This window comes from Rhinatrema bivittatum, chromosome 1 (assembly GCF_901001135.1).
Source record: "Rhinatrema bivittatum chromosome 1, aRhiBiv1.1, whole genome shotgun sequence".
Lineage (NCBI taxonomy): Eukaryota > Metazoa > Chordata > Amphibia > Gymnophiona > Rhinatrematidae > Rhinatrema > Rhinatrema bivittatum.
The window spans coordinates 361531347-361544559 of NC_042615.1; the positions used below are offsets into that span (position 1 = coordinate 361531347).

The 13213-nt window shown below is 43.3% G+C and overlaps 1 protein-coding gene across 2 annotated transcripts in view; it reads right to left on the minus strand.

The window, feature by feature from the left end:
- The window catches only part of SHROOM3 (shroom family member 3), a 600371-nt gene that overhangs the window by 421618 nt on the left and 165540 nt on the right, over positions 1 to 13213 (minus strand). For both annotated transcript variants that reach the window (XM_029600527.1, XM_029600537.1), the window contains exon 2: positions 11698 to 11852. In XM_029600527.1, coding sequence (XP_029456387.1) covers positions 11698 to 11852 — 155 coding nt within the window. The remainder of the gene's footprint in view (positions 1 to 11697; positions 11853 to 13213) is intronic.

Here is a 13213-nt window from a genome sequence, read left to right on the forward strand (position 1 = left end):
CGAAGTGATTAGTAACCCTGTTACCTGAACCTCGGTATAAAAAAAAGCTTTACATAAATAAATAAATAAATAAATAAATCATTTTGGCTGCCCTTCTCTGTACCATATACAATGAAAGGATCAAAAAATGTAATGAGTAATGTAAATGGACATTTAATTCTGTATATTTATTTATTTACATTTATATATATTAAAAAGGAGTAGCAGTGAGAACTTTAATTCAAAGCCTCATATATATCTGGAAGTTATCCCCCAGCTCCATATCTAAAGCCTCACTGCTGTCACACCATATAAGATGTCCCACAATTTTATTTTTGGGCATATTTTCAAATTTAGTTTTGAATAAAAAGACTCCCCCCCCCAAAAAAAAAAAACCTCACAACTCTGTCACAAATACCCCCTCCCATAGAACCCTTTCTGTACATGATTACACCCCTCACACATGATCCATTGACCTCCTACACACACCCACCACCTACCCCCATACACATCTATACCCATAACATTCATACCCACAACCAGGGCCGGTGCAAGGGGATTTGGCGCCCTAGGCGAGCCTTCTTCCTTGCGCCCCCCCCCCCCCCCCCCGGTCTCAGCCCCGACTCCTACCTCATTCTCAATCACGCCCGCTGACTGGGGTTTTCTGGGTCGCGAGCAGATTGGGCACTGCTTGCGGCCCGCCAAATCTCCACTCCTCTTTGCCACCACTTGCGGCCCCATATGGCTCGCACCCAGTGGCGCACCAAGGGTCTCCGGCGCCCAGGGGCCAATGCATTTGTGTGCCACAGAAAATCAGTGGCATCTCTAGACAGAAGAATTTGTTTTGGGTGGGGGGGGGGGAGCCAAAATGACATTTCTTCATCTCACCCACCTCTATAGCATGGATCCTGCTTTAAAATTGGTTATAAAAAAAAGTGTTGTTAAAAAAAGTCCAAAGGGTCCTCTGCATTATTTTAAAAAGCTGGCCAGTTTCACACTTCTAGTAAAACTACTATAAAAATTATTTGATAGCCTCATTCAACTAATTCTATATGGATTATGAGAGTGAAGTCTGGAATATATAGGAAGGGACAGAATGTCAATACAAATCCTGCACCTCCAGTTCTGTATCTCTGTGCATCCACTGAAATTCCCCCAAACAATGGAGCTTGGATGTTTCCCTTACAGCTCATCATATTAAAATATATTTTCAAATTCTGGTGTCACCTCACAGTAACAGCAGCACAAACACCTTCCACTGCCAGACACATTGTGAACTAACACAAAGCACCGCAAAAAAGACACCCAAAATCTATACTGCAATCCCATCATAACATAACAGTAATAACACCAAGGACTCAAACAACAATACCCTACCTGTGAATAAGCAAGGGTAAATATTACACTGGGTCCTAGAATACCAATACACCACCTACTGAGGAAACAAAACAAACCCGATTGCTATAGATCTCTATACAGACACTATATGATAGCAGAATCTCTCATCATGGTCACACACACAGAGCAGAGACAGACCCTCACCAAATACAGAATACAAAATAAAGGAGCACAAATTAGAAAAAACTGAAATGGAAACCCCAAGAAGCCAGACTCTGTGTATTAGCAATGGAAAAACAGAACAACCATTCCTCATAAAACAAATAAAATCAAGAAACAAAGCATCAGTTATAATAGTAAAACCATACTAATAAAATATTTTAAAACTACTGATAAATAGAATTTCTATTAATTAAAATCATATATATTTTTTACAATTTCCCAAACACCAATAAAATATTTCAAAACAGTACATATATCAAATAACACACAATAATTAAAACTAATAAGGATTTTAAAAAGCCCCTGCTGTCCATACATGGGAGCTCTTGATTTCCAGTCACCCTGATATTGTCGAGGATTAGGAGGTTATCCTCTCTCTCTCACACATACTCACATGTCCATTCTCTCTCACACATACACTGTCACATACATACACATTCATGCTCTTATACCCAACCATAACCTCTCGCTCTCACAGACACTGACACACTCAGGCACTCTCTCCCCCCTCCACACACACCCCCACACAAACTCTTACTCCCCTGGATTTTCTCATACACACTCATGCTCTCACTCTCACTGGCTCCCTCACATACACACAAACACACACTCCCAGGCAAGCTCCCACTCGTTCTCACACAGACACACACACACACAGGCAAGCTCCTAGTCATTCTCACACTGAACCCCAGGCAGGCTCCCATTCATTTTCACACCACTCCCTCCCCATCCCCCAGGCATGCACACATTCAGTCTCACACACACAGACCCCCAGGCAGGCACCAATTTATTCTCACACACACACATACACCACAAACAGGCAGGCACCTATTCTCACACATACAAACCCCAGGAAGACACCCATACATTCACAGACACACCCTCAGGCAGGCACCCATGCATTCACACACATACACCGCCAGGCAGACTCCCATTCATACACATGCACACAATAAAGGCAGAGACCCCCTCTCTTTCTTTTGCCAGCAACCTCAGAGCCTCTCTCATTCTTCTGCTGCCACTGTCACTGCTGCTCTATGGCTATTGCGGAGGTGCTGATTGCTGCTATTGGCACTGAAGCCCATTCTGCTGCCTCCTCTGTGCAGGCCCCATGGGCTTCCAGTTCCTCTATGCTGATCTCGTACATTGTGAGATCCGCATAGAGAAAGTGCTACTCTTGCACATTCCCAAAGATTACATGTTCCAATCAGTAAAAAGTAATTTATTTCTTTTTACATTTGCTGTCTGATCTTAGTTTTCTAATCGGTTGGTCACAGGCTTTTTTTTTTTCCACCTTCCCTTTCTTATTTTTTTGCCAATTCCTTTTATAACATATTTCTTTTCTCTCCATCTGTCTGCTTCCCTCAAACACACAGTCAGGTTCTCATTCTCACATGCTTTCTCTCTCTCACATACACAGGCACTCATTCTCACATGCTGTCCCTCATACAATCATTTATACACAGTCTCTCTCTTGCACATGCTGTCTAACTCTCACTCCCACATGCTGTCTTGCTCAAGCACAGGTTCTCACTGTCACATGCTCTCTCTCATACAATCATTCCTACACACAGGCTCTCACTGTCACATGCTGACTCACACACACAGGCTCTCTCTCACTCCCACATGCTGTCCTGCTCAAGCACAGGCTCTCACTGTCACATGCTCTCTCTCATACAATCATTCCTACACACAGGCTCTCACTGTCACATGCTGACTCACACACACACACAGGTGCTCTCTCTCACTCCTACATGCTGTCTTGCTCAAGCACAGGCTCTCACTGTCACATGCTGTCTCACACACACAGAGGCTCTCCCATGCTGTCTCTGCAAACATTCAGGTCTTCACTCCCACACACACACACACAGTCTCTCAACTCATCTCATACATACACACTGTACAAACCCTCAGTCTCTCTCTCACCTCTGGGCCTCCTCTTCACGGGCCACTGCAGGATGGGCTCTGCAGCGGCCCCGGTCTTCTCGAGCCGCGCTGATCCTCTTCTGCACGCGGCTGGTGCTCCTCCTCCTTCCTGCCCGCGCGGCTCCGGCAACATTTTTCTTCCGGGGCCGCGCGGGCAGAAAGGAGGAGGAGCACCAGGAGCTTCTCCTCCTTCCTGCCCGCGCGGCCCCGGAAGAAAAATGTTGCCGGAGCCGCGCGGGCAGGAAGGAGGAGGAGCACCAGCCAATGCAGGAGCTTCTCCTCCTTCCTGCCCGCGCGGCCCCGGAAGAAAAATGTTGCCGGAGCTGCGCGGGCAGGAAAGAGGAGGAGCACCAGCATGCTTAGACGCGACTGTACCACGGTCCTGCCGATCTTCTTGCTGTGTGTATCCGGCACACAGCATAGCAGTAGTTCACCGCTCAGCCGCCATTGGGATGACGTCTACCGGCGGCCATTGGCCGTCAGCGGCTCGGCGCCCCCTAATGCTCAGCGCCCTAGGCGATCGCCTAGTTCGCCTAGTGGTTCCGCCGGCCCTGCCCACAACCTCTACAAAAACCCCTTCACACTCACACTGCCTACCTATACCAAACATAGCCATACCCCTAAAAACCACACACCTTGCAACCCACTTACACAAACCGTTCCACAAACAACCCACCCATACAACCTCCTACCCACCCAAAAACATTCACACATACCACATACATCCATCCTCTACATATACCAAATAGGGTTGCCAACTGGCTCTAATTTTCAGGACAGGTTGATCCAATACTGGATTTACTCCCCTGCACGCAGATACTTATAGTCTTGATTTTCTTAGGGAACGCAACAGATAAATCAGAATAAGTCCCAGCATGCACTGGGGTAAAACCAGGACTGGATCAACTTGTCCTGAAAATCTGGAGCCAGTTGGCAACCCTAACACCAACACATAGCCCTTTACCTCCTACATACATACACATAAAACATATCCCCAGACCTTCACATTTCCAAATACACACACCCTCCAAACCCCCCACAAACATACACACTCCCCCCACACACATTCCATACAAACACAAGTCCAAATGTTCCCATACACCCCATCTAGAATCCTACCCTGCACACATACCTCATTTCTACCATAAACACCCCACCACAATCCTTCACTCCCCACATGCTCCCCCTTCTACAAATCCATGTTAGAAAGCATTCCCAAAACTATGCCCCTGTATGCATTCCTTACTTGCTATACGTTCCTGCTTACGGAATTTTGGAAAGAATTATATAAAAGGGATCAATGTCAAAATGTCTGTCCGCAGCCACAATCATTATTCAACAATGGGACAGAAATTCCAAAAATTTGGCAAGCAAAAAGAATATGTGAATATCTCAGATGAGTCTGAAAACCAGATGCAAAGGTTCAGTATTTTCAGAGAATTTATTATAGTTGTTCCTAGCATTTAAATCCATTTATAACTCCAGAAATGTAAAATTACATTTTCCATTCAGCTGTCATTTTTAGTCTTGCTATAAGGTTCTATGTAAGTTTGTCAACTGCTTAAATTTGTGTATAACAGAGGCAATCCAAAAAAACTATTCCATACTGCCTTGCACCTAATGTAAGGTAACTGTATTCACCCCAATATGTTTTAATATTAGAAAACATATATAAGTATATATAGATTCACTGACTCCCGTCCCCCTGCTCTCCACACCACACACACACTTTCCTTAAATAAAAATAAAATAGTATTTATCTACTTGGATACTGTCCAATGGTTCATCTCACAGGAATTTATTCTAATTTTTGTAGAGATGGAGAGAGATTGGAGTGTGTGAAATTTTGAAATGGTATAGGCTGAACGGTATTTACAACCAGAAGAAGAAATAAATAAGAATGCAGGGGAAGGCTTCCTTCTTTAACAAGTCAATGAGGAGAAGAAAAAAAGAAAAATCAGCAGCTGTAATTGGGACTGTGGAATACCCAGAGCGAGCTAGAGGAGACCAGCCCAAATTGTTAGTGGTCACCCTGCAGGTAATGCCGATGGAATGTGCGCCTATTGTTCCTGTATAAAGAATCACACCAATTCCTTTCATCTGACGAACAATGAGCATTGAGTTGTGCGCCTCCAAGCTGACTCTGTTTGCCAAGTCTCACTTTTCAGATGGTGCAGAAGTCCAGGAAGTGTAGTGTCAGGTAAACACTCGGCCTAATTATAACTGGGAAAACCAGTTATTAAATATACATTAGTGTTTGCAAAAAAAAAAATACTGTCCGGAATAACCGTGATCAAACAAAGACAAAGACAATAAAAATTCAAAAAGTGAGAGAGGAAGCAGTAACATAAAAAAGGCATTTTTTTTGCAATCATATTTTGCTTTTGAAATGAACTTCTCAGGGGGAGGTGGGAGAGAGGTATTCTCGGGACCTTGGATCAATTAAGGCATCAAAAGCTATCGGAACAGAGTGTATTGAAGTTTATACCATTTGTTATACAAACACATATTCAAGGAGCAACTGTCTACGCCAAGGAAAACAATTCACCAGCAGGGCTACATTCGTACGTGCCTGAGTCTGTCTCAAAACGACTCTCTGTATAGTTATCTATTTGTGAGACAAGCCATTCTCACAATTTACACAAATTATAACCAATTCTAGGAAAAAGCTAAAATATTACCATAGTATTTTTTTTTTTTTTTTTACTAATGAAACTCTTTGTTTACAAATGTTTCAGTGTGAAAAACATCTTATTTTAATCCCAAGTTTGGCTCAAGAGTTGATGGCCACAGGGGCTCTAAAAGGTCTGACTCTAACTGCCGAAGAGCTGTCCTAAAGTTATGCAGATAAAATGATCCGGCTAACTTTTACATATCTGGGTATATTCAGTGGTGCACCCACACCGCTGAATATCCCAGTTAAATTTGGTGGCCGACTAGCCATTGAAAACTGATGCCTAGATTAATATAATTGTCATGGTAGCCAACTGGATAACCATTTGGAGTGGGTATGCATAAAAAATGCATGGAAGTCAGTTTAAAGAGATTTTAGGGGTAAACTGCCAAGTGTGAGGAAATAGGTAAGACACTTGTTGCAAGCTAATAGCAGAAAATGTCAGTGTTTCCTTGCTCAGGACTGTGAAATCTGCCAGACGATGAAGCACATCTGTTCAGAGAGGTCATGCATATGCTTTGCTGGGACTGTTAGTGTACTGATGTTTGCAAGTGTAATGGTGCCTGCAACGTCCATTTCAAATCACAACATAGTTATTTGCACTCATGAAAAGACGTCTAATAAAATAAGTTTGCTCTTAATTGCTTAATGAAGTAGTTGACTGACAGGAGCAGGACATTAAGGATAACATTGCAATACAAAATTATCTTTCAATAACAATTAAAAATACCCATATAAAACAATCAAACACAAAATACCAGGTTTTAGGGCCAAACCCAAGACTTCAGATGCAGTATGGGTAATCTAGGTTTGGATCCCATATCTGATGGGGCTGGATGGACCTGGATACATGTAGAGGCAGCGTGCAGAGGTCTGATGAGGGAGGGAAGGCAGCTGCCACTAGAGTGGTCACCCAGACCAGCCAACCAGCAGTGCTGTGGGTACACCTCAGAGGAGGCAGCCCTCCAGTCTTGGGGACAGCAGAAACCACAGAATAATCAAGGGAAAAAAAGGCAAGAAAACAACCCCCCCCCCCCCAGGGTCATGACCCATCATCAATTCTGGGTAAGAACCTCGCAGCCTCCAAAGATTTTGTTTCTCTAAACTTTGCTGTTGAGTGTGTACCATGTTCTTCAAATTCAGAGACTGCAAAATAAAGCCCATAATAAAAAGAACCTTTCATAATGAATGTACATGAGATAAATCTGCATACACTGAATTTGTGCAGTGTTGCATTGCATACAGAGTCTGGCTTGTTAGGGTTTCCAGTTCAGTTTTTGTCTGCATCTTTCTATTTTAATTTAATTTAAATAATTTTTTTTACATTTTTTATTTATGTTCTACCTTTCATGACACTTCAATGCGGATTATTTCTAGTCTGTGATCACTTACTCCATATCTGGTGAAGGTCTGTGTATTTTCTGAATGTGTAAATGAAGTGAGGTATTCTACTAGCATGCATTTTTTGTGTATGGATCTAGTTATCTAGCTTGTTCTGTTTTCCATTTCACACCTCTCAATAGGATGTATATTGGTGTTCTAGGGCATGTTGCAGTACTTGAATTGCTGCCTTTTTGTAGGCTGGCTCGTAGTTGTTTGTTCCAGGTGTTAGTGCTGGATTGGTATGGTAGGGTTGCTAAATAGGTGCTGAGTATGTTTTGACCAGGGTTTTGTGATACTAGGAGTTTCTCTGAGTGTTCTGTCCCATTTTGTGTACTTTGGGGTTAATGATACACCCCCAGACTTCATTCCCATATGAGGCTTGGTTGAATGATGCAATCAAATAATTTTAATAGTAGTCTTTATTGAAAAGTTGCATTTGTACAGAGGTTTCTTTATTGCCTTCTCAGAGAACACATTTCCCACCCTGTTCCCTAATCTGTTAATGCTATGTTTGTGATATTACAGCTGCCACAGTAGGGACTGTAAATAAAGTCAGTATCTGATCACATACTTTTGAGCATTTATTTCAAGAGGAGACATTTTCTAAAACAAAGGAAGAGAATGCTTTGAGGTTGGAATGTAAGCAAAACAGAAATGGCCAAAAATGATCCTGATGCTCATGGAGTCATTTGGTCACATTAAAAGGAGGAGAGATGGAGGTAAAGTGAAAAGACTTTGGGAAAAGGCAGAAGGGAGATGATTTGTTATTTTCTGTGAATTCTTCATAAACAGTAGGTAAAAGGAAACTAGGGATATGCATTCAATGGAAACCAAATAAGAACTTTTAACAAAATTTCCCATTTCATTAAAAAAAAAAACCTAACAAGCAAAGCCAATAAAATTGTGTTTGTTTTTGATGATTTCATTAAAAAGAATAAGGCCATCGGTGCCGCCAAAACGTTCCCTCACTCCTCCACCTTCCCCTTGATCCACACCCTCAGACCCTTTTCCATTCTTGCTGAAAATTTCTTAATGAGACAGGAGCGATCCCCAGTTGCTTCTGCCCTGCAGTTACTGCTATTGCAAACAATGACAGCAGACTAAGGTCGGTGCCATTGCTACTAGGCCCAGGACCAGGATGGCACCAATTTGTACAACAAAAATGTACAATAGCACTAGCCAATTCCATTTTTAATAGTGGAAGCTGTGGAGCAAGAGTGACCAGGGATCCCTTCTTCCTTACACACAAATTCTCACCAAGAGGGTAATAGGATCTGGGAAGGAGATGGAGGAGGGGGAGAAAGCTGGGATGACTTGGGAGAGGACCAAGAATGTTTCTAATTTTACTGCAGGCTCCACATACTTTTTATTTTGTTTTGGTTTTTCTGTTTTTTCTTTTGCTTTATTCGTGGTTTTGATTTCATTTTTTATTCAATTTATTTTATTTTAAATAAAAAGAAATGAAACAAACAAAACACAAAATTGTAAAAAAGAAAAGAAATGTCTGTGCACACCCCTAAAAGAAACTATAACAAGGGAAGTTGTGAAAAATGAAAGGAATAGAGGAGAATCATTGAATGTTGTATCATAGGGATATGCATTCATTTAAAACGAAAGTGCGTAATAAGACGAATAAGGCAAATTCATTTCATTCAGGGAGGCCTTGAACCAAATCGGAAGCACCCCCAAATGAAACAAACCTTATTCATTCATTTTGTTTTAAACTAATGCATCGGGCCTAGACCTAGACCTGTAGCCTGTGTCTCCTCTAGGGCCTAGGCCATGGCCCAAAGCAGGGGCCATGGCCTAGGCCTGAGCATGATGCCAGGGTCTCGGCGGAGGAACAGGCTGATGCCAGGGCCTTGATCAAGGCCCCCAAAAGCTAAAAAAAATGTTACCTGATCCATTGGGTATCTGACGAAGGCTGGGTCCGAACGCTGAACAGGCCCATCGTTGTGACCCAACCTGGAGGCCAGGTCCCGATGCCTGGGCCTCGGCCTAGGCAAGAGCCAAGCCCAGGCCCAACACCACCACCCAACCCTGAAGCTAGGTCCTGGCATCAGGGCCTAGAACTGGAACCAGGCCTGACACCATGACCCAACCCAGAGTCCTGGTCCTGATGCTTGAGACTTGGCCTAAACCAGAGCCCAAGTCTAAGCCCAGGCCCAATTCCATGACCTGATCCAGAGGACAGAACCCAGTGCGGGGGCCTTGATCCAGACCCAGGCCCAATGCCACGACTGACCTGGAGGCTGGGTCCTGATGCCTGGGCCTTGGCCTAGAATGGAACCCGAGCCCAGGCGCAACACCACTACTCGACCTGGGGACCAGGTACTGGTACCAAGGTCTTGGCCCAGGCCTGACACTACGATCCAGAGTTAAATAACTCCGGTGCAACCCCAGTGGAGCCTAAGAAAGAAGAGGAGCCGAATAGGAGCTCCCAGCCCTGGACTCCAAGGCTTGGGCCTGACCCTGGCCAAGCTCCAGAAGTCAGGATCCAGACTCCTGGTCGAGGCCCCAGCTTAGGGCCTGGGTTCAGGCCTAGGCCCTGGCATCGGGACCTGGACTCCAGGTCTACTCACGGCATCAAGCCTGGGTCTGGGCCAAGGCCCCAGCATTGAGACCTAGCCTCCAAGCTCCAGCCTAGGCTGAGGCCCAGGTGTAGGGACCCAGCCTCCAGGTTGGGTCTTGGCATCGGGCCTGGGTCCGGGCTGAGGCCCCTGCGTTGGGTCCTGGTCTTTGGGTCGGTCACAGCATCGAGCCTGGGTCCTGCCTGAGGTTCCAGCGTTGAAACCCACCCTCCAGGCTGGGGTTGGGCTGGGTCCAGGCTCCAGCCTAGGCCAAAGCCGCAGTGACGTACTGCGGCCTCGCCTATGCAAGTCCAAGACTTCAGCCTAGTTCTTGTCAGTGGATCCCCACTGGCCTAGGTAAGTGGGGACCAGGGGGGATCCTGGCCCTGGCATTTTTCTGGAAGGATGGGAGGGAGGCTCCCAAAAACGAACAGAATAACAAAAATTACTTTTTTCCCCCTTCACACCCCTATTGCATCATTATTGGAAGCAAATGAAAAATCAATTAATACTTAATAATTAATAACTAAAACCACTCTAAGCAAAGCACAGTGAAATCAAACAATAAATCAAGAAGACACACAATAATATAAACCAGCTATAGTAACAATCCAAATATATAAAAAAGGAACAAAATGGTCAGTTAAATACCAGACAAAATAACATTCCTTCTAACTTCCTCAAAATAAAGCTAGTACAGTCAAACCGCCGTTACTTTATCAGTTCTAACTAGGGCCAGCGGAACCACTAGGCGAACTAGGCCTGGGCCTAGGGCGCAGACTATTAGGGGGTGCGAGCCATGTGGGACCGTGAGCAGTGGCGCCAAAGAGGAGTGAAGATTCGTCAATCTCCACTCCTCTTTGCCGATGCGGTGCCGCCACTCACGGCCCCACATGGCTCGCATCCCCTCATGGGGGTGGCAGTGCAACCGAGGGGTGGAGGCGGCACAATGAGTGGGGGGCGGGCACAAGGCAGAAAGTGCCTAGGTTGTCTAATCCCCTTGCACTGGCCCTGTTTCTAACCCACCCAAAATAAAAACTAGCAATGTCAAGTCACTGCCCTGTTGTCCCACCAATTCCACAACCTTACAAACCACGCCCAGTCAAAGGACACAGCCAGTCTACAGTATTGACTTAATACTAATCCGCAGATCAACCACACATACAATAAATGCTTTAAATTCACTATGAACAGCTAAATGCCTCCCTCAATAGGGTGGTCTTCAGTTTTCTAAGGTGTGAGCAATCTAATATCACTCTCATCTCCATAATTTGTTCAACTCTAGAGCAACAAATTTAAAGGCCCTTTGTCTTGTAACCACCAACTTAGCTTCTTTCAAAGGTGGTTCAACAAACCATGAGGCCTGAGATGATCGTAAGGCCCAAGAGAGAGAACACCAGCTCAATTTATGCAATAGATTTCCAGCACCCACTCTCTCTCATAGCCTTAAATGTCAGGCAAAGAATTTTGAAATGGATCCTGTAGTGATTCCAAAATCAGTGTCATCCTTTCCTGCTGCCACAGCCAGTGAGAATCCGGGACGTAGCATTCTGCATTTGTAGTAGACATATCTATAAGTATGTTGTGATCATTTTGCTTGCCTACCTGCGGATGATGAGCTTCAGTGTCTTGTAGGACCCTTTAACTAGCGAGATAGCTTCCCGCCTTGAACTGCTCAGCTCCACTTCATTGATGTTCACCACCTCATCTCCCACTTGCAGTTTTGTCTTCAGCAAGTCTGCTTTCCCCCCTTTTTCAATCTGAATTCAGCAAAAACAAAGAATTAATAAGATTCATGGGCTGAAAAAACCATGCATGTCTATTTCTTTAACTTTATTTTTATTGCATATTTTACTTAATAATAGAAGGCAAAACGATTTTTGCATTAGGGTCAAATCTCAAATCAGTAAGCATCCTTGAGAAGGAATTCCAACATTCTTCTAACAATATTAATTCAGTAGATAAATCCTAGGCACATCTAACCTAGCACTATTTAACATGTCACAGAAAATTAAACGTTGCTAACCTGTTCGGCCTACTGACCCTCTCGTGAATTTTTCTCTGCAGAAATTAAAAAATAAAAAGCTTCCAGGGATCCTACTGTCTGTTGCTGGTATCATCTTATCCCTGGATCCCTGGTAATCTTTTCTATTGAGAGAATATTCAGATGTTTGTAAACCAATTGTCCAAACTAAGAGGGTCATTTACTAAAGGTTTTCTCCCATTTTGTGTCTATGGGGAAAATGCTTAGTAAATAGAGCCCTAAGATGGAAAGGGCACTTCCATTTCATTGCAATCAACAGTTTAACAGCCTCTATCATAGATGTAAGACGTTTGCTCTCATTTGGTATACACCATTAACTAACAATCCTAATAAAAAAAAATATATCTCTGGTAGTAGATGCAAGTTTCTATGTCTAATTTATTCAATTTTGTCTCTAATTATAAGGCACAATGTCTGAAGCATTAGGCAAAACCACCCCCTGAATTAATTTTAGCTAATCATTTTAGAGTCATATACCGTCTTATTATTTTGTAACAATATGGATCTCTTTTCCTCTAATCCATATCTGGGTCCACTGGTCCCCAATTAAAGATATATTAACTCCCATTTCTGGCAGTATTCAAGAGGTCTTGCGGCAATGGCCATGAGGATCTGGGAGAGAGTGTGCAATACTTTTCAAATGCATCTTACCCTATATACCTTTTATAAAAGATTCTTTCTAGGTGAAGCATGTTTTCTCTCCTTGAAAATAATTCCTGCTAGTATAACGGATATTTTGGGCCAGGTTATGTGCCTACTATTACTATGACCAAAGGCTCTAGCTCTAGAAAGAAGTAAAAGTGGAAAAAATGGTATTATTAAACCTGCTTGTTTTCTAGGGATACAATCAGAAGAAACTTTAAAAAATTCCTGAATAGGTCAGTCTCCAAATTTGATCTCTATTATCCTATATAAATTATTGCTTTATGGATTTATGGTACTGAGCTCCCTTTTTGGTTAGTGGCCTTATGGAGATGAATAGTTATCTTTTTTTTTTTTTTTACCTTTTTTAACATATTCTGAATATGGCAGAGGGATTTATGCAACTCTGTATTTATTCTCAAGATTTTTTATTGT